General features: G+C 37.3%; 1 protein-coding gene across 5 annotated transcripts in view; it reads right to left on the bottom strand.

Annotated features, from left to right (window-relative positions):
* UBXN7 (UBX domain protein 7) overlaps positions 1–23192 on the bottom strand; it is a 59541-nt gene that overhangs the window by 30245 nt on the left and 6104 nt on the right. For all 5 annotated transcript variants that reach the window (XM_028492665.2, XM_024124257.3, XM_024124260.3 and 2 more), the window contains 2 exons: positions 8455–8602; positions 5406–5473 (listed from right to left, as the gene is read on the bottom strand). In XM_028492665.2, the coding sequence (XP_028348466.1) occupies positions 5406–5473; positions 8455–8576 (190 nt within the window). In that variant the 5' untranslated portion in view covers positions 8577–8602. The remainder of the gene's footprint in view (positions 1–5405; positions 5474–8454; positions 8603–23192) is intronic.

Raw genomic sequence — 23192 nt, 5'->3', positions numbered from 1 at the left:
TGTAAACCAACTATACTCCAATTAAAAAAAAAAGTTATCAGGTCATTTATATACATTATAGTAAACAAGGACATTTAATGATTCTTTCAATATGGGTAACAGTTATTCAGTTGGTTTATGGCAAGCCCCACAAGCACTGCCAGCATGTAACCAGAACAATGCTACACATTAACAGATGATGATTACATAGTAAGATTAGACAGAAACTATAAAAGTCCCCCATCCCATGTCAAAGCATCCTTCCCAACAGCCTGTGTTTGCCATTATATAGGGTAATTCTTTTAATCTAAGAACTACTGGGTAAAAAACAAATCAAAAAAGTAACAAAAGAATGCAGAACCATATGTTAAAAAAATCCCACATTTGTTTAAAGCATTATCAGGTCAGTATATCATTTATGCACATAAGTGTATCAGTATTTATATTGAAGAATCACAATATTATCTCTAGGAAAAGGAAATTTGGTAAAAATCAGAGACTTCCATATTTTAGCTTTGTACTGAATTTCAAAATTTAAATTGAATTTTACATATAAAATGTTTTATTTAAATAAATTATTAATTTTATTATTTAAACTTATAAAATTTAAATACTGCATTATTTTTCCTCCCTCCCTTTATAAACAAGAAGCAAGAAATGTTATTCTTTTCAATCTTGGAACTATTTTTAATCAAGAGTCAAGAATTCCTATCTTAAATGTACATGTTTCTAGCAGCAATAATACTAACTGCTCAAATAATGCTTTCTTAAAACTCATTATCAGATATTATTTAACCATAACAAGAAAGTAAGGTTATCTTAGGATAAGACATAAAACAGCTGCCTAAGAAAGCATATTATTATTGGGGAGGTAGTACATAGTACATAAAAGGTACTTTTCTTCTACTTTTAAACTGCCAAAGGCAGGCCAGTCAATATTTTACATTCTTCACACACACACACACACACACACACACACACACACACACACACTCTCTCTCTCTCTCTCTCTCTCTCTCTCTCTCTCTCTCTCACTCCCCGACCCCACCCCACCCCCAATTTAGCCCTTCTCTATTATACACTCGATCTCCTAGAAATTCATACTAGCTCCTCTTATTGCTAGCTTTCCAACCACTCTCTTTTATTTCTTGGGCTCATGACCTGCTCCCATTTGTTTCCCCCTTATATATCCTAAGTCTAACCAAGAATCTCTCCTCAAGCCACAACACCTCTAGCTCTAGGATCATTATTACTCCTGCCTGCCTCTTCAATATGTGGTTTCCTCACTCTTCCAAACCATATGCTGTAAGTAAACATCAATCCTCTGTACTCTCACTCCACTGCCCACGTAATAGGAGTGCTGGTCACTGAGGTCAAAGAGACTAAGCTACAAAGAGCTAAAAGAGATTCAAAAAGGAGCTTCATAGTCAGAATAGGGGAGGAACAGAGAACAAAATTTAATGAGCAGAGCAGCACTGTTTCACATTTTCACAAATCTGTTAATAACTGGTATAAGAGAAGACACCTGAATTTTTAGATCTGCTTCTGCATTCAATCTGCTGCTTCCTATTCCTTTAGTTCATGTATATGAAGAAAATTAAAATTCAACTTCACACAGACATGTAGTTGTAAAAGGCAAGAGTATTTTAATAGTGTTTTAAGATAATTGTGAACATTCTCCCCTGCTACTACACCAAAGCTCAACCAGTGGTAATTTCTTAAAGGTTGGCTGCAACATGGAATCTGAAATCTTATCAATGAACTTTTCATACTCTGCTCCATTAAAATCCATTGGTCTTATGTGGTAGGCAGGCTCTGTGATGGCCCCTGATTATCCCTATCTCCCAGGATTCAAACCTGTGTGTGAACATCTTGAGTATGGGCAGGATCAAACAGAATGTGGCAGAGGTGATGGGATGTCACTTCCAACAGTTAGGTTACAAAAAGATAGTGGCTGGAGCTCTAGTGGTGCAATCTGTTAGTGCACAGTACTTATACAAAAAGATGGTGGCTTCCATCCATCCTGGGCTGCCCTCTCTGGCTCTCTCATTTGCTCTGCAGTAAGGAAATGATGTCTCCAGCCAACCAGCAGCCACGTGAGTAAACTTAGATCTTCCTCTAGTCATGCTCTGAGATGACTATAGCCATGGCTGACACCTTGATTATACCCTGTGAGAGACCCTAAACAGAGGCACCCAACTAAGCCACACCTGGATTCCTGACCCACAGAAATGGTGATACAACAAATGTTTGTTGTTTCAGGAAGCTAAATTTTGAAGCGATTTGTTAAACAGCAATAGATATCTAATCTATATTGCATACACAGATACTTACATATAGATCCGAATAATCTTTCACCCATGCACAATTTTGTAATATTGTGCTTTGGTCATTTGAAAATACTTGTTCACTGAGTTATGCAAATATTCCAAATACTGACCATTTTCATCATACGATATTAAAAAAAAATCACCATCTGTTAATGTCACTGCTAACCTCATCAGAAAGCCTTTAAGTACTGGGACGCTATCAAGCTCACAATCATGCACATAAACTTTCTAAAATTCTAAGTTCTGCCTGAAAGCCTTTTTTCTTTTCTTAAATCACTGGCAACAAATAATGTCAGTTGTTTGCCTTGAAGCAGTTAACAGGCTTTGTTCACATTCAAGAAAATGTCTGCCAAATGCTTAAGTCTAAATAACTATAGTTTGTCAGTAATCTTTCAAGAAAAATAATGTTCCATAAAAAAAGCAGCTAGTTTTTGTTTTTGTTTTTGTTTTTGTTTTGCTGACCATTTTCATCATACGATATTAAAAAAAAATCACCATCTGTTAATGTCACTGCTAACCTCATCAGAAAGCCTTTAAGTACTGGGACGCTATCAAGCTCACAATCATGCACATAAACTTTCTAAAATTCTAAGTTCTGCCTGAAAGCCTTTTTTCTTTTCTTAAATCACTGGCAACAAATAATGTCAGTTGTTTGCCTTGAAGCAGTTAACAGGCTTTGTTCACATTCAAGAAAATGTCTGCCAAATGCTTAAGTCTAAATAACTATAGTTTGTCAGTAATCTTTCAAGAAAAATAATGTTCCATAAAAAAAGCAGCTAGTTTTTGTTTTTGTTTTGTGGTATGCAGGCCTCTCACTGTTGAGGCCTCTCCCGTTGCGGAGCACAGGCTCCGGACGCGCAGGCTCAGCAGCCATGGCTCATGCGGCCAGCCGCTCCACGGCATGTGGGATCTTCCCAGACCGGGGCACGAACCCGTGTGCCCTGCGTCGGCAGGCGGACTCTCAACCACGGCGCCACGAGGGAAGCCCAAGCAGCTAGTTTTGCTTTCAACTCAAACAACTGTACAAGTGTTTCACCTTAAAGTAACCAGACTACTTCAGTATGCAGAAGTGCTTTATGCACACATCCTATTTCATCAAACAGAATAGTTTAAAAATGTGGATCAAGATAAATGAAATTAATTTTTATTGCTTTGGCATTTTTTTTTTTAACTGCAAGTGTGTGTCAGTGAAGAATTCAACAAATAGTAGCAGTTTGGTGCCACTGTCCTGATTCAATTAAGATGCAGCAGTATGACCCATCACTGCTTCTGAATTATCAGCCCAAATGTCAACACAGTGAAAAAGGCAAATAACTTGTTAGTATTATTATGAAAACAGTTTTGATCTTACAGACCCACTGAAAGGGCATCAGGGACTCCCAGACCACACTTTGAGAATCACACTTTAAATCAATACTATACCTAGGACTTCCCTGGTGGTCCAGTGGTTAAGACTCCACTCTCCCAATGCAGGGGACCTGGGTTCGATCCCTGGTCAGGAAACTAAGATCCCACATACCACCACTAAAGAGCCCGCACGCCACAACTACTAAGCCCACATGCTCTAGAGCCTGCACGCCACACGAAGACCCAGCGCAGCCAAAATTAATTAATTAATTAATTATTTTTAAAAAAATCGATACTATCCCAAAGAAGAAACTAGTTCTCCAAAAACCTTTTCAAAGTTATAATAAGGTCTAATAATGAAAGTTAGGACTGACTCCCTAACTGTATAAAGTCATTCTCACCCTCCCTCACCAAACCAGATGTAGAAGGAAGAAAGTGGAGTTTCAAATGGGAACTCTTTTGCCTCTGTTAAACAGTAAAATAGCACAGAATCCATTTGCTGTAGTCTTCCCCACTCAAAGATCTTGCCTTTATTCCTTGCAATAAAGGAAAGATAAAGCTTCCAAAGGCATTCCTCAGCTCCAAAATCTATAACATTTATATGAAAAAAAAACATGAACAATGCTTTATCACCTCTGGTATATTAAAGGCACAATGACTAGCTAAACTGAACAGTTCAGAAAGCACACATTATATTTCAATATTCAGACCTTATCGTTTTCTTCCTCCCATCTTTATATCTGAATCTGGAAAGTATATTCTTTATTCCTTTCTACAGTAAACTCCAAAGTTGCCAAGTTAAAAATCAATCTTAAAACTCTCAACTAAGTTGCTTTTTCAAATAAAAAGATATGGTTTATGTAATTTTCTTCATCCTTTTCTTACAATTTATTTCTTCTTTATTTTACTTACAAAACTTTTTATAGGCCTATTTCTCTGCACTGCTGTTCTCAATATATACAATATACATTTCTATGTCTCTGTCTACACAACCAAATCATAACTTTATCTGCTGGGTTTTTTTTTTGTTTTTTTAATTTTTTTTTTTTTGCCCATGCCACATGACATGCGTAGTTCCCCAGCCAGGGATTGAACCCCTGCCCACTGCACTGAAAACGCAGTCTTAACCACTGGACCGCCAGAGAATTCCCCTATCTTCTGTTTTTTAATATACCTATCTATTAATGCCTAAAATATCTGGCTCACAAAAGGTAAATAAGTGCTTATTAAAATAAAACTATAAATTTTCTTTAAATTTGATTAAATGTTCCATTTCCTACTACCTTCTCTATGCACCCCAGATTGATATTACAATTTTTTGCATGGATTAGGGATTACTTCCTCCTTTTTTCAATACAAGAACAGCACTTCTAGAAATTAAAAAAGAGTGAAGGTACAGCATATCAAGACAGTAAGGATATGGCAGTCAAGTTGGTACCCAAAAACCAAAAAATAATCATAGTCTTTCATCTAATGATAGATTTGTTTCCATTTTAAGGCAGCAGTTCTTTTTGCTTATTTTCCTTCTTTTGGCGTTCTGCAACAACTATCAACTTTTTAATCTGGCTCACTCCTCGGAAAGAGCCAACTGTGCAACTTTCCTAAGGGGAGTACAGAATTACAAGATAAGAAACAACTCTACTTGAAGTAACAATCTCTGAGCAAGCCTTCATACCTTTTGATAGCTTCATTAAAATCCTGAAGACAACAATAAAGTCAAATAAAGCTAAGGAAAAAAGGTAAACTTACCACCAAACAAAGGTTCTGGTTCCACCAATATTTCCTGCTTTTGAGGAATTGGGGCACGAACTTCCTCTCTATTAAAAAAAAAAAAAAAAAAAAAAGTGGGAAAATATCCAATTGAAAACTGTTTTCTGCTACCTATTCTTACTGTAACTATTGTGAGCACATTCAAATTAATAAATAAAATGAACAGATTTAGTGGCTTTTAGGAACCGCATTAAATTATGATAAATGATTGTCAGATGATTTCCATATAGAGATGAACTGGAATAAAGTACCTGGCATAGATAGTGCAAATGGGTTTATAACGAAAGAGAACAAACAGAAAAATAAAAAATATTTCTCCTTTCCTCTAAGTTCCCTGCCCTAAATTCTTTAGAAAAAATAGATAGGAAATTTACAAACACACACACACACACACACACACACACACACACACACACACACACACACTTCAGGCAAAAAATTAATGGAAAATATGAGCTTAATAAAAGCAATATTACATCAACACTACACCAAATAATAGATAATTAACTCACAGATATATTAAAATAAGCTTAAACAGGCAGTTAATTTTATGCTAGTTATGAAGTTGGCTAACAAATGTAGTACCCTTGGATTATTTATTAAATAGACGTTAACATATATAAAACAGAAAAAATACTCTTTTAAAAGCCTAAAAACTCTTTAAAGTTTACCTCCAGAGGGTTTACTAATAATCCATCTCTTCTAGTGAACAATACTCATTTAAAATATGCTGTAAAAATGGTGTATATCCCTTTATATATCAGTTTATTTTAGTTTTAACTCAAATACAAAACTGCTGATTAATGCTCATAGCAAGTAAGTTTCAAATTTAATATGCTCCCCTTATAATAAATATTAATTTATGTTAGGCCTAATGTTTTTCATTCAGGTGTTTCTAATAGTAATAACTGAGCTTAAGGCCCTGTTTTTGACACCTAAAAGTTGAAACTTCAAAACATACTTTATTTAATACAGTATCAATACTCATTTGTCAACAAAAACTAATATCCTGTGATCAAAGAACAACTAGTTAAACAAAGAAATCTAAAATAAGCCAAAAAGGGGCTTCCCTGGTGGCGCAGTGGTTGCGCGTCCGCCTGCCAATGCAGGGGAACCGGGTTCGCGCCCCGGTCTGGGAGGATCCCACATGCCGCTGAGCGGCTGGGCCCGTGAGCCATGGCCGCTGAGCCTGCGCGTCCGGAGCCTGTGCTCCGCAACGGGAGAAGTCACAACAGAGGGAGGCCCGCATACCACAAAAAAAAAAAAAAATAATAAATAAATAAATAAATAAAATAAGCCAAATGAGTGAAGGATAAAGGATAATTCAAAATTATGTTAAGCATTCTTTCCTACTGGATTTCAGTCCCTGCTCACACACAGAACTGCAATACTCTAAAGAAACAAACAATGTGTCTCTAAGAGGAAGCTCTATTAAATCTCTTTCACCAAAGAGAAATAGGCCATTATCTTAGCAAAACTAAAAACTTCAAACACATCTTTTACCTGAATAGATCTTTCCATTATTGGTATAATTCACTTTACAGAGTGTGTGTGTGTGTCTGTGTGTGTGTGTGTGTGTGTGTGTGTGTGTGTGTGTGTACAAAGTTATCTCAATCTAAGGCAATTTAATTACTCAGGAAACAAGCCTTAATCTGATGAAATACATCAATTAGGGTGATGGCTTAATTAGTATTCCCTATACACAAAGACTTGATTACTACATATTTGAGGTCATCTATTCCAAGACTGCTAGCTACCCAACAAAATGGAAGAATGGAACAGAAGGTGAACTGTAAAGAAAGAAAATTATAGTTTAGGAAGTAGGTGCCACTATCAAATGTTAATCAATTAGTAATACAAATAATCTAAGTCAAATTATAATGTAAGTCAGCATGAAAAGACATTCATTAATCAAAAAATAGTTTTGATTAGTGAATGTCTTTTCAAGTACAATTAAGAAAACATGTTTTAAACAGTGAGGACTGATATGTCCCCCCAAATCAGCTATGAATACCTGTTATTCAACTGAATGTAAACTAAATCATGTTTTCATATTGATTTCCACTAAAGATTTGAGTTATGTTGGTGAAGAATGGGCTATCAAACTTGAAATACACAGCCAACATCGATAGGAAAAAACTTATATAAAATATAAATAATAACCTCTAGAGTTCACACTTTGTGGGGAAACAATATTACTCTAGAATCTGGAACTAGATAAAAAAAAAAGAGGCAATCACGTCCTGAATGTTCATTTAGCTTTTAAAATCTAATTTAATAAAAATAAAATCCATGTTTTTGCCTATTCCTATTTAAGGGGATTCTTCTTATTTAGTATCTCATGTTGTAAACACTGAAGAATTATAAATGGCTGTGAGTATTAAAATCTTATTTAAGGATCTTTGAAATTTGACTCAAAAATCAGTGTTTTTCATTTGAGCAGCATTCATCTCTAATATTTTCCAAAGACTACTGGAATTTTGCTTAACAGATATTCATTTCAAACTCTCATTGGTATCAAATGTAAAGGGCAGAAAACACCAAATGTATTTATCATCTGTTACTGTTCTCTATATATTACAGTTCTATACGCTGAAGGTGCCTCTAAAGATTAGCGACATGTAGCTATTTAAGGCATAAATTTTCTTCAAAAATTTTTCATGACAACTCAAAACGTTCCTGGGACAATGTAGGAAAATCCAGAATTGGGAAATCTGAGCTTTATTGGGCTTTCCTTCCATATCTGCTACTTAATTGCTGTATAGCTTGGGGAAATGGCTATCCTTCTGCTTCCTCTGTAAAATGTGGATAATAATGCCAGCCTATAGGGTTCTTTTGAGGATTAAATAACGGACTTGACAGTGCTGTAGAGAACTTAAAGCATATAAGTATAAAAATTTTCACCTGACACTTTCAGATGCTTTCAACTTTTAATTTTTTCAAAACAGAGAATTAATCTAACATGTAAAAATGTAACTGCTCAATTTTGGCAGGGGGTAGCTCCCAATAATAAACAATAAATTCATACTCTGTGTGTGGTCGGACAGTGGAGACACTTGCTGAACTGGTACTTGGCTCTTCAGCGATTCCTCCACCATCCAAAAACATGGTGACTGCCATCTCCAGATTATTGTTGCAGGCTTCAAGCATATGTTTCCCTACACTTTCACTTGCACCTGAAATAGTATAAAAACAAGAAAAAAGTTTAAAAAAAAGACATCTTCTTACGTTCAGTTCACAATAGAATACAGAATTCCCAAGCAAATAGTACTTTTCCCTCTTTAGAATGAATGATTTTTAAAACAAAAACTGTTTACTTCTATGCTTGTTGGCTGATTACTGTGAAATATACAGAGCTAGAAAAGAAAGCAGCAGCATTAAAAATAGTAGTCTTCCTTCATAATAAAACAAAAACTAAATAAAGCATTTATTTGCCATTTCTTTATATGGGCCGACTATATATTTGTTAATAAACTGAAAAAGGAAATGAAAGACTACACTCTAGAAAGTTAGAAATACTTTGTTAGAAAGAATGCATTCAGTTACCAATTTCTACTTCTATAAGAAAGGAAACACTTTAATAACAACGGGAGAGAAGGGAGATGGGACTTTTTGTCAAAGATATAACTAAATCAAAATTTGGTAAGATGTCAATCTTCACCATTTAAAACTGGCCCTATCACACACTCACTTGTACAGTAAAGCAAGCATAATCTGTTTGATGCAATGTAAACTGGTAAAGCCCTTTAACACATCAATTTTATAACATGTATCAAGAAACATAATGCTTGTTACTTTTTTGACCCAGTAATTTGGGCGTGTGGTCTAAATAAATCTACATAAATCTATATAAAGTCTAAATAAATCTACATAAATCTAGTCTAAATAAACCTATATAAAACACATGCATAAACATATCTATACACATGTCCAGTATCGCTTCAGTTAAAATTGAAAAATTATAGATAACATAAATGTCTAATAGTAGTAGAGTCTAAATTGTAAATCTATTTGGTGGGACATTTTGCGGGCATTAAAAAGCATCTCAGGTCACAAGAACCTATATTCAATATCCTGTACTAAACCACAATGAAAAAGGAAAAAAAAATAAAAAGGGGAAAAAAAAAACCATCTTAGGCTTTCCACTTGGGACGACCTTCCTTCTACCTCAACTGTGTCCCTTAAGAGTCTCCTGCAGTGAAGCCTGTGGGTGTGTGTGTGGTTTTTTGTTTGTTTTTTGTATTTTTTGGTCTGACAATGCCTTTGTTTTGCTATTGTTCCTGAAAGACAGTTTCATCACTGGATATTCTTTTCTAAGGCTAACAGCTATTTTCTCTCAGTACATTGAAGATAGCATTCCAGTGTCTTCCGTTGTTCCTTCTGAGAAGTAAGTTGCCAGACTAAAGAAAAACATTTTTACAGCAATCTATTGTTTCTCTCTAGTTGCTTTAAAGATCTTCTCTGTCTTTGGTCTTCTGTCTGCAGTTTCACTCTATTTCCTGGGGCTGATTTTATTTATCCTCCTTGGGATTCACTGGACTTCCACCATAAGGACTGTTTTCTTTTATCACTTCTGAAAAATCCTCAGACATTTCTATTTAAAAATTACCACACAAGCTTTAAATGATACATTAAACAAGATGGACTTAATTGATATTTATAGGACATTCCATCCAAAAACAACAGCATACACTGTCTTCTCAAGTGCTCATGGAACATCCTCCAGGACAGATCTTATCCTGGGTCACACTTCAAGCCTTGGTAAATTTAAGAAAACTGAAATCGTATCAAGTATCTTTTCCAACCACAATGCTATGAGATTAAAGCAGTTCTAAGAGGAAGTTTATAGCAATACAATCTTACCTCAAGAAACAAGAAACATCTCAAATAAACAATCTAACCTTACAACTAAAGGAACTAGAGAAAAGAAGAACAGAAACCCCCAAAGTTAGGAGAAGGAAAGAAATCATAAAGATCAGATCAGAAATAAATGAAAAAGAAATGAAGGAAACAACAGCTAACATCAATAAAACTAAAAGCTGGTTCTTTGATTAGATAAACAAAATTGATAAACCACTAGCCAGACTCATCAAGAAAAAAAGGGAGAAGACTCAAATCAATAGAATTAGAAATGAAAAAGGAGAAGTAACAACTGACAGTGCAGAAATACAAAGGATCATGAGAGATTACTACAAGCAACTATATGCCAATAAAATGGCCAACCTGGAAGAAATGGACAAATTCTTAGAAAAACAAAACCTTCTGAGACTGGACCAGGAAGAAATAGAAAATACAAACAGACCAATCACAAGCAATGAAATTGAAACTGTGATTACAAATCTTCCAACAAACAAAAGTCCAGTACCAGATGGATTCACAGGCGAATTCTATCAAACATTTAGAGAAGAGCTAACACCTGTCCTTCTCAAACTCTTACAAAATATAGCACAGGGAGGAACACTCCCAAACTCATTCTATGAGGCCACCATCACCCTGATACCAAAACCAAACGAAGAGGTCACAAAAAAAGAAAACTACAGACCAGTATCACTGATGAACAACTATTATTCAATATAGTTTTGGAAGTTTTAGCCATAGCAATCAGAGAAGAAAAAGAAATAAAAGGAATCCAAATTGGAAAAGAAGAAGTAAAACTGTCACTGTTTGCAGATGACATGACACTATACAGAGAATCACAAAGATGCTATCAGAAAACTACTAGAGCTAAACAATGAATTTGGTAAAGTAGCAGGATATAAAATTAATGCACAGAAATCTCTAGCATTCCTATATACTAATGATGAAAAATCTGAAAGAGAAATTAAGGAAACACTCCCATTTACTGGAACAAAAAGAATAAAATACCTAAGAATAAACCTAACTAAGGAGACAAAAAACCTGTATGCAGAAAACTATAAGACACTGAGGAAAGAAATTAAAGATGATACAAACAGATGGAGAGATATACCATGTTCTTGGAATGGAAGAATCAACATTGTGAAAATGACTATACTACCCAAAGCAATCTACAGATTCAATGCAATCCCTATCAAACTACCAATGGCATTTTTCAAAGAACTAGAACAAAAAAATATCACAGTTTGTATGGAAACACAAAAGACTCCAAATAGCCAAAGCAATCTTGAGAAAGAAAAACGGAGCTAGAGGCATCAGGCTCCCTGCCTTCAAACTATACTACAAAGCTACCGTAATCAAGACAGTATGGTACTGGCACAAAAACAGAAATATAGATCAATGGAACAGGATAGAAAGCCCAGACATAAACCCACACACCTATAGTCAGCTAATCTATGACAAAGGAGGCAAGAATATACAATGGAGAAAAGACAGTCTCTTCAATAAGTGGTGCTGGGAAAACTGGACACCTACATGTAAAAGAATGAAATTAGAACACTCCCTAAAACCATACACAAAAATAAACTCAAAATGGATTAAAGACCTAAGTAAGGCCAGACAGTATAAAACTCTTAGAGGAAAACATAGGCAGAACACTCTATGACATACATCACATCAAGATCCTTTTTGACCCACCTCCTAGAAAAATGGAAATAAAAACAAAAATAAACAAATGGAACCTAATGAAACTTAAAAGCTTTTGCATACAAAAGGAAACCATAAACAAGATGAAAAGCCAACTCTCAGAATGGGAGAAAATATTTGCAAACGAAACAACTGACAAAGGATTAATCTCCAAAATTTACAAGCGGCTCATGCAGCTCAATATCAAAAAAACCAAACAACCCAATCCAAGAATGGGCAGAAGACCTAAATAGACATTTCTCCAAAGAAGATATACAGATTGCCAACAAACACATGAAAGGATGCTCAACATCACTAATCATTAGAGAGATGCAAATCAAAACTACAATAAGGTACCACCTCACATGGAAACAAAAATAAACAAATGGAACCTAATGAAACTTAAAAGCTTTTGCATACAAAAGGAAACCATAAACAAGATGAAAAGCCAACTCTCAGAATGGGAGAAAATATTTGCAAACGAAACAACTGACAAAGGATTAATCTCCAAAATTTACAAGCGGCTCATGCAGCTCAATATCAAAAAAACCAAACAACCCAATCCAAGAATGGGCAGAAGACCTAAATAGACATTTCTCCAAAGAAGATATACAGATTGCCAACAAACACATGAAAGGATGCTCAACATCACTAATCATTAGAGAGATGCAAATCAAAACTACAATAAGGTACCACCTCACATGGGTCAGAATGACCATCATCAAAAAATCTACAAACAATAAATGCTGGAGAAGGTGTGGAGAAAAGGGAACCCTCTTGCACTGCTTGTGGGAATGTAAACTGACAGAACCACTATGCAGAACAGTGTGGAGGTTCCTTAAAAAACTAAAAATAGAACTACCATATGACCCAGCAATCCCACTACTGGGCATATACCCTGAGAAAACCATAATTCAAAAAGAGTCATGTACCACAATGTTCATTGCAGCTCTATTTACAACAGCCAGGACATGGAAGCAACCTAAGTGTCCATCAACAGATGAATGGATAAAGAAGATGTGGCACATATATACAATGGAATATTACTGAGCCATAAAAAGAAACAAAGTTGAGTTATATGTAGTGAGGTGGGTGGACCCAGAGACTGTCATACAGAGTGAAGTAAGTCAGAAAGAGAAAAACAAATACCGTATGCTAACACATATATATGGAATCTAAAAAAAAAAAACTGTTCTGAAGAACCTAGGGGCAGGACAGGAATAAAGATGCAGATGTAGAGAATGGACTTGAGGACACGGGGAAGGGGAAGGTTAAGCTGGGACGAAGTGAGAGAGTGGCATGGACATATATACACTACCAAATGTAAAACAGATAGCCGGTGGGAAGCAGCCGCATAGCACAGGAAGATCAGCTCGGTGCTTTGTGACCACCTAGAGGGGTGGGATAGGGAGGGTGGGAGACGCAAGAGGGAGGAGATATGTAGATACATGTATACGTATAGCTGATTCACTTTGTTATACAGCAGAAACTAACACACCACTGTAAAGCAATTATACTCCGATAAAGATGTTAAAAATAAATAAATAAATAAAAATTACCTTACTCCTCCATTCACACTTATGTCCTTCTGGAACTCCAATTAGATGTATGTTAGAACTCTTCATTCTATGCTGTGCCAATTTGTTTTTCACCTGTTCATGAGCTTTTAATTTTAATTAATTTTTTATAACTAGAAGTTCTGGGGTTTTTGTTTCCTAATCTGCCTGGTCATGTTTCAGAGGCCCTTACTTCATAATCATATTTCTTTTCATTTCTTCTAATATATTAATCAAGCTTACTGGAATTACTAAGAAAAAATATAAACTTTCTGCAGTCTCTAGAGGTCACTGTCTCATTTCTGCTGGCTCTTGCTCACTATGCAATGTTTTTTTGTGCACTTTGTGATTTTTTTTTGACTATGATCTCAAGTGGCTTGGAATTTTAATCTGTAGATTTCTCAAGGCTGGGTTGAAGGTACATCCCTCCTAAGAGAAGATAACTTGATAGATTTTGTAAGGTACCTGAAGGCACCACCAAACAGAGACTACTTAAAATACATTCTTGGGGCTTCCCTGGTGGCACAGTGGTTAAGAATCCGCCTGCCAATGCAGGGGACACGGGTTCGAGCCCTGGTGTGGGAAGACCCCACATGCCGCAGAGCAACTAAGCCCGTGAGCCACAACTACTGAGCCTGCACTCTAGAACATGCTCGCCACAACTACTGAGCCCATGTGCCACAACTACTGAAGCCCTAGTGCCTAGAGCCCGTTATCCACAAGAGAAGCCACAGCAATGAGAAGTCTGTGCACCACAACGAAGAGTAGCCCCCGCTCACCGCAACTATAGAAAGCCTGTGAGCAGCAACGAAGACCCAACGCAGCCAAAAATAATAAATGAATACTAAATGTTAGTTCTTAAAAAAATTTTTTTTAATAAAATAAAATACATTCTTGACTTGAAGTTTTATGAAACCACATGGGAAATGTGACCCTGTAAGGACCCTTGTTATAAATTCTCAGTGAAGATTGATTCTCCTGCCACTCCCCAAATGCCAAGGTCCCAGCTTCATGTATGGGAAGGTTCTCCTTTCAGATTCCTCTCCTTAGGAAGGCTGCAAGCTTGTTTCCTGTGCCCTCTGATGCCATCAAAAGAGAAGTTCAAAGCCATCCAGTTTGGGCAGATTCAACCAGGGTTGAAAGCTTACTTTAAACCTCGCTAACATCTCATTTTCAATTTCATTTCATTTTTAGCTTCTGAATATTCTTTATTTTCTTGCCAGACCAATGATACATGTTGAAAGATTTTTAAAAATATTTTATTCAGGATTTTCCTTCTCAGTTGGTAGGGTTATTCATGGTATCTCTCTAGTTTAGTCCTACTGCCAGAAATGAACTGCTGACTCTACTCTTAATATTTTTCATTTGTTTTCTCTTCTCTACTATTATCTCTAAGGCTTTAAATCAAGTCCTTAATTCTTCTTACCTGGATTAATACAACAGGCTCCTAACTGATCATCATTCTATCTTCCACCTTGCTGCTGAAGTTATGTTCCAAAATACAAGTGTGATTATCACACACAAATACAAACACACACACACAGTTTAAATTCTTTAATGGCTCTCTGACACCCACAGTATAAATTCCAAAGTTCTTATGATCTGGCAAGTCCTCTCTGATCAGACCTCAGCTTATCTCTCTGGCTTTTCCTCTCCTCTTCTCCATCCTATGCAATTCAGTACAGTCACACCAAATTACATGCTTGGAAAGTCCTTATTCCCCTTATCTTCCCCTTCGTCTAGTTCATGCATGCTCAAGAATCACCATAAGTGTTACTTTTTTCAATTTCTGTGCTAAGCATTCTCTACACTACCTCCTCCCCACTCCCACCACTGTGATACTCTCCTATTACATACATGGACATACTACTAAGCAGTAAATACTTGTTTACTTTCTAGCTCCTCCAAAAGAGCAGGAGCTCCTTGAACACAGGGGTTGATTTTTGCCTTGGTACCCCAGCATCTAACGTCATGTTCTCTTGCATGTGATCAATATCTAATAAACTGACTTAAAACTATCTCATAGTACTTCAGCTAACCAGTTAGTACACTGGGGAAAGAAAGGCCAGACTTCAGCCAAAACAACCCTTCTATATCCTTAGAATTTTTTTCCTCTTGGCTGCGCCACACGTTTGTGGGATCTTAGCTCCCCGACCAGGGATTAAATCTGGGCCCTGGCAGTGAAAGTGCTGAGTCCTAACCACTGGACCACCAGGGAATTCCCCTATCCTTTGAATTTTAAACCGCACATATTTATGTTTTAAATTTCATTTACAAAGCAATATGGTTACACTGTGGAAATCACAAATAGCAAATGGGTATTTAGGATAAATGAACTTAAGATAAAATGTCCAGTGAAAGCATCATATACAAATTTTAAATGTGCTATATCTCAAACAACATAAAGTGAAAATCACATGCTCCAAAAAACTGTCAGGTGATATTGAGCAGCTACAGCTTTGTCAGAAAGCTGACAGACATATCTAAACGCTAGTAAAAAACAAAAAAAGAACAAAAAAATTATTTCATGGAACATGACTGGAAAAAAAGCATTAATATACAATATTGTGATTTAATGTTAACTCAATAAGTAACCTTATAAAAAAGCATCAATCATTTCACTTAAATCTCTAGAAATTTACATATTTATGTTAGTCAAAAATCTTTTTTGGGAACTGGACAAATACAGAATTGCCTTTTATTTGGGGTGTGCCTTATATCTGGGTATATATGGTAATTTAAATTACACAGGGCCAGGGATGTTTTTTCTTTAAAAGGGCTTCATATATTACTCAAAATTGAGAAACTTTCCTCCACTATTCTCTCTTCAACTGCAAACAGCCCATCAGTCAACCAACAAATCCTACAGCTTCCATCTAATTAACAACACCCCTATCCATACTGTTCTATGTCCACTGCTATACTCTTTGTTCATGCCTTCAACATCTCTTACATGAACTATCACATTTCTTTGCTCTTGGTCATGCTCCTTTTGATATACCTTCTATATTGCAAAAGAATGTAAATTTGATTATCTCCCCTGGTTCAACAGTTCTGCACTGCTGACTGGAAAACTTTTCATCTCTCTTGAGCTGCACACAAGATTTGGCCCTTCTAAACCACTCCTATTTTATACGCTTCTGCTTTCATCTCACCTCTGTACCATTCCCTCCAGATGCAGATGTTTTTGTAACCTAGGCAGATCACTTGGTGGTACTTTACAATGCCATGCCTCTGTATGATATGGAGAGTGACAGCAGTAAAATCAGTCCCCTCATTCTTCTTCTCGTTTTTTTTTTTTTAATTTTTATTTATTTTTGGCTGCGTTGGGGTTGGGTCCTTGTTGCTGCATACAGGCTTTTTCTCTAGTTGCGGTGCGTGGGCTTCTCACTGCGGTGGCTTCTCTTTCCAGAGCACGGGCTCTAGGTGTGTGGGCTTCAGCACTTGTGGCGTACGGGCTCAGCTGCTCCGCGGCATGTGGGATCTTCCCGGACCAGGGCTTGAACCCGTGTCCCCTGCATTGGCAGGCGGATTCTTAACCACTGCACCACCAGGGAAGTCCCAGTCCCCTCATTTTTCTTCACAACACACCAATACCCACCTGTTAAGTTGTGGACCTTCCCCCTCCCTCCTCACCCTAAAGTATATACAGGAACAGATACTACTTTTCCACAGGGCCTTATCTCTATCCTTGTCTCTGCTAGCTCTTCTATCTTACAGACTTTAAAAACTCACTGAACTGGCCAGTTCTCACTTTTCTCAAACCAGTTCTCTCTCCATAAGTCCTCAGTCAAGCTGAACCAAAAGTTCTCACATCTACACTATACATAAAATAAGCAGTAAGGTCCTACTGTATAGCATAAGGAACTATATTCAATATCTTGTAATAAACTATAATGGAAAAAGAATATATATATGTATGTATAACTGAATCACTTTGCTGTACCCCAGAAACTAACACAACATTGTAAAAACTAACTATACTTCAATAAAAATAAAATAATTAAAAAAATAAAAAGTTCTCAAGTTCTAGGATATACAGACTTACATTCTCACCATTAGGAAACACTTTTAAAAAGTGAAATCTCGGACTTCCCTGGTGGTGCAGTGGTTAAGGATCCGCCTGCCAATGCAGGGGACACGGGTCCAAGCCCTGGTCCGGGAAGATCCCACATGCCGCGGAGCAACTAAGCCCAGGAGCCACAACCACTGAGCCTGCATTCTAGAGCCCATGAGCCACAACTACTGAGCCTGTGTGCCACAAGTACTGAAGTCCATGCGCCTAGAGCCTGTGCTCCGCAACAAGAGAAGCCATGACAATGAGAAGCCCATTCACAGCAACGAAGAGTAGCCCCTGCTTGCCGCAACTAGAGGAGGCCTGCACACAGCAACAAAGACCCAACACAGCCAAAAAAAAAAAAAAAAAGTGAAATCTCAAAATAAAAACAAATTCAACTTTTTGAGGGAAAGGAGGAGTTCAAATATCCCAGTATCCAACTGTATGTTAGGTAATTAAATACAAACTCTTGGGGCAAAAACAGCACAAATTTGATGAAAATTTTCCATATCATTACCTGAGGCTTTGTTTCAGTGCTTTTCTAATATTTTTACATTGTGTCCAGTTATACTGGTTACATTACTATATTTCTTAAATGCTAGTCTAAAAGTTCAGTGTCTATTGTACTCCACCATTTTAATTTATCTACACAGCAGCTTCTGAAAATTAAAAGGTTCCTGTATGTAAACTACTCTGGCTGCTTATTCCAGCAAGAGATGTGTGAACTATTATCTTTGCCACATAATAAACCCTAAAACTAGCTTCTGAATGACATCTACTGGTCTTTTTCTTTTCAGAGAATTAAATGGCTGAGTTTATACCATTTTGGCTCTTGTCTCTCTAGGTGCTCATCACACTGCACCACAAAAGGCACAAACAACATGCTGGGACTTCCCTGGTGGTGTAGTGGTTAAGACTCCGCACGCTCTCAGTGCAGGGGGCCCAGGTTCGATCCCTGGCCGGGGAACTAGATCCCACATGCATGCCACAACTAAGAGTTCACATGCCACAACTAAGGAGCCCGTGTGCTGCAACAAAGGAGCCAGCAAGCCGCAACTAAGGAGCCCATGTGCTGCAACTAAGGAGCTCAACTGCTGCAACTAAGACCTAGTACAACCAAACAAATAAATAAATATTTAAAAAAAAAAAAAAAAAAGAACATGCTGATGTGGGATCGAAACTCCCTTCTGCTATAATAGCAACCAATCCCGGCTTCTTCACTCCTTTTGAAATTTGTTCATAAGGAAATTCAACTTAAAAATGACCACTGCTGGGAATTCCCTGGCAGTCCAGTGGTTAGAACTTGGCCCTTTCACTGCAAGGGCCCGGGTTCAATTGCTGGTGGGGGAACTAAGATCCTGCAAGTGGCCCCCCCAAAAAAGAGCTGATGTAGAAACACAGGAAAATGTAATAAAAGTATAGGTGAGTATTCCAGAGATCTACTGAACTACAGATTAAAATAGAATTTATTAAAAGGGGTTATGCCGAGAATGACTTTAAGACAAAAATAAAGCTATAATAAAGGAAATAATAACTGTGATATTTTGGGGGGCAGAAGGTGTCAACACTGGAGGCTCAGAATTGCTTTTTTTAACATCTTTATTGGAGTATAATTGCTTTACAATGGTGTGTTAGTTTCTGCTGTATAACAAAGTGAGAACTGCCATTCTTATCTATAATCCTCACTTAACCATTCAGTGCTAGAATCTAAACTATAGGCAGCATATCATATATCTGTTGACAATCTGACAGGACAACTTCCATCATTGGAGCTTGTCAGTATAGTGACCTAAGAGCTTTCCATAAAAGGGGTCTCTACTTATGAGATTTTTTTAAAAAGAAGCACATGCTAAATCCTGGCAAGACTGAAGAAGGCAGTATTAGAGAGGGGCCCAACAAGCAAAGTACACCATTCACTTTCTTAAATAAAGCCAAATTATCTGAGCCATCTGTGCTTGTATAATCAGGCATTCTTAGTTTATCACTTGTTGTATCACTTAGCGTATCTTTTTTTTTTTTTAAACGTAGATCCTGCCCCCACTCCAATTGGAAGGGTCTGGGTAGGGCCCAGGAATGTGCCATTTTTTTAAACATTTATTTATTTATTTGGATGCGCTGGGTCTTAGTTGCAGCAGGAGGGCTCCTTAGTTGTGGTTCGCGGGCTCCTTTGTTATGGCTCACCAGCTCCTTAGTTGCGGCACATGGGCTCCTTAGTTGTGGCATGCGAACTCTTAGTTGCAGCATGCATGTGGGATCTAGTTCCCTGACCAGGGATTGAACCCGGACCCCTTGCATTGGGAACACGGAGTCTTAACCACCGCACCACCAGGGAGGTCCCAAGTGTATCATTTTAGAAAGAGAAGATAACTGAAGGATAATTAAAGGTTCCAGTGGTTCTTAATGTCAGGAAGTAGTAGAGGCATCTAGAAATGTGAGATACCATTTTTGGTGTTTCATGATTAGGGGATGGGAGCACTAATGGCATTTAGTGGAGAGAAGCCAGGGGTGCCTTAGTAGGTTGGAAAATGTCTCCCCTCCCCTAAAGACTTCTCACACCTTCATTTCAGACTTCTGGGCTCCAGAACTGAGAGAATAACTGTGTTAAGCAATGCAGTTTGTGGTAATTTGTTACAGCAACCACAGGAAACTCATACAAGTGCTAAATCTTCTGCAATGAACAGAACAGTCCTATAGAACAAGAAACTGTCCTAGCCAAAATGCCAACAACACTTCCACTTAGCTAAATAGAGGAACAGAAGGTTAACTGAGAGGGCAAAGGAAAAGTAAGGAGGGCTAAATGATATAGAGGACAGGAACAGTGATAAACAAATTTAAACAAGTTACAAGTTTTACCTATATACTTAGAGGTAATAACAATTTTTGATGAGTCAGCCATAAAAAATTTGAACTTCTTATTATATTCAGAATGAGGAACAAATCTTTTTTAAAAGGGGGAGGGGGCCCTTTAAAAGAAACTTGCAGATTTAAACTACCTGTAAACCTGTTCATGGGCTTATTTTGAGGTCTCAATATTATAGGTAGCAGCAGGATAGCTTAATCTAACCCAGTGTCATAGTTTGTTCGGGCTGCTGTAACAAAAATACCGTAGACTGGGTGGCTTAAACAACAAACATTTATCTCTCACAGTTCTGGAGGTTGGGAAGTCAAAGATCAGGCTCCAGCAGATTTGGTGTGTGGTGCAGGCCCACTTCCTGGTTGATAAGACAGTTGTCTTCTCCGTGTGTACTCACATGGTGGAAGGGGCCAGATAGCTCTCTGGTGTCTCCTTTTTAAGTACACTAATCCCATTCATAAGGACTCCACCCTCATGACCTAACCACCTCCCAAAGGCCCCACCTCCTAATAACATCAAACTGGGGGCTCAGGATTTCAAAATACGAATTTTGGGAAGGACACAAAAATTCAGTCCATAACATCCCATAATCCATATCTATGGCAGAAGTCCCACTTTACTGTTTCTCACCACATGCACTTTTTATTTATCCACTACCTTTTCTTCCATCTGGAAGAAAGGCATTAACCAAAGACATTAACCCAGCTTGTGGCACCCAATTTATCAGTGGTCATCTCCTTGCTGTTGCCTCTTAGTTCACACTCTTTCTACTTTAATGACTTCATATAGAAAATAGCCCCAAACCTGTAATGCAGTCTATGTTTCCACCACAGCTGGAAAGAAGAATCAAGAGACATTTCAAACTTTAGTAGTCCTTTATACCTATTCTCTACACTATTTTCAATGCCGAAAGAACAGTCTCTTCACTATTATCAAGGAACCTAAGTATGGTAGTCACAGAGATTTTTTTTTTTTTAAAGAAAAAAAATCCCTCTACAGACCCTTTCTTGCCCCACAGGGATAGAGCACAGAAATGACAGGGACACAAAGTCGTTACTTTTTGGTTCTACACTTCCCCTAGAAATGATAATAAGGCCAGCCAGACTATCCACCAAGGAAATGAGAGTCGGTGACAGTTGCAAGAAGTAAGATGAAAGTTCAACCTCCTCACTGGTCTCCCATCCTGGAGTTTTTAAGTATTGAGGAATAGAAAATATTTTTTAAAAAATTTATATACAAGCACTATGGAGAACACTATGGAAGTTCCTTAAAAAACTGAAAATAGAACTACCATATCATCCAACAATCCCACTCCTGGGCATATATCCAGATAAAACCATAATCTGAAAGGATACATGTACCCCACTGTTCACTGCAGCACAACTGACAATAGCCAAGACAGGGAAGCAACCTAAATGTCCATTGACAGAGGAACGGATAAAGAAGATGTGGTATATATACACAATGGAATATTACTCAGCCATAAAAAAGGATGAAATAATGCCATTTGCAGCAACATGGATGGACTTAGAGATTATCACACCAAGTGAAGTAAGTCAGACAGAGAAAGACAAAATGCAAAATGGTGTATGTATCAATAGTAACTTAGGAAAATAGTACGACAATTTCTTAAAGTCACACACCTATCATATGATCCCACTCCTAACTATTTATCCAAAGGAAATTAAAACGTATATTCACACACTTGTACACTAATGTTTGGCAGCTTTATTTATAATCTCCCAAACAAGAAACAACACAATTATCCATTCATTTAATGAATGGATAAACAAATTGTAGTATATCCATACAATGGTATATATTCACCAATAAAAAGGAACTACTCATACCACAACATCATGAATGAATCTCAAACACAGTATGCTAAGTAAAAGAAGCCAGACTCAAAAGAAGTCCGACTACATACTGTGATTCCATTTATATGACATTCTGGAAAAGAAAAACAATAGACAAAAAGATTAGGCTACAGGTGAGAGGAGGGATTGACTACAAAGGGGCAGGGGGAAATTTTTGAGGATAGAACTGTTCTGCATCTTGGCGACTTCCCTGGTGGTGCAGTGGTTAAGAATCTGCCTGCCAATACAGGGGATACGTGTTCCAACCCTGGTCCAGGAAGATCCCACATGCCGCAGAGCAACTAAGCATGTGTGCCCTAACTACTGAGCCTGAGCTCTAGAGCCTGCAAGCCACAACTGCTGAGCCCATGTGCCGCAACTACTGAAGCCTGCAAGCTTAGAGCCCGAGCTCCACAACAAGAGAAGTCACCACAACGAGAAGCCCACGCACCACAACGAAGAGTAGCCACCGCTCGCCGCAACTAGAGAAAGCCTGCACACAGCAAGACCCAACGCAGCCAAAAATTAAAAAAAAAGAAAAAAAAACTATTCTGCATCTTTATTGTGGTTTTACGACTGCATGCACTTATGAAAACTTTAACTCTACACTAAAAAGGTTAAATTTTACTGTATGCAAATTATACCCTTTATTTTAACAGAATTTGGGTTTATATTTTGTATGTTTTCTTTTTATTTCATTTTTTTAAACAATTAATTTTTATTGCATTTTTACTAAAGCATTAGTCTATGGGGAATTCCCTCCTTTCACTGCTGAGGGCCCAGGTTTGATCCCTAGTCGGGGAACTAAGATCCCACAAGGCACGTGTGGCATAGCCAAAAAAAAAAAAAAAAAAAAAAAAAATTTAAAGTATTGGTCTATGAAGACTTTTTTTTTTTTTTTTT

This window comes from Physeter macrocephalus, chromosome 1, assembly GCF_002837175.3.
Source record: "Physeter macrocephalus isolate SW-GA chromosome 1, ASM283717v5, whole genome shotgun sequence".
In the NCBI taxonomy this organism is placed as follows: Eukaryota; Metazoa; Chordata; class Mammalia; order Artiodactyla; family Physeteridae; genus Physeter; species Physeter macrocephalus.
This window is presented reverse-complemented; position numbering and strand designations above follow the sequence as displayed.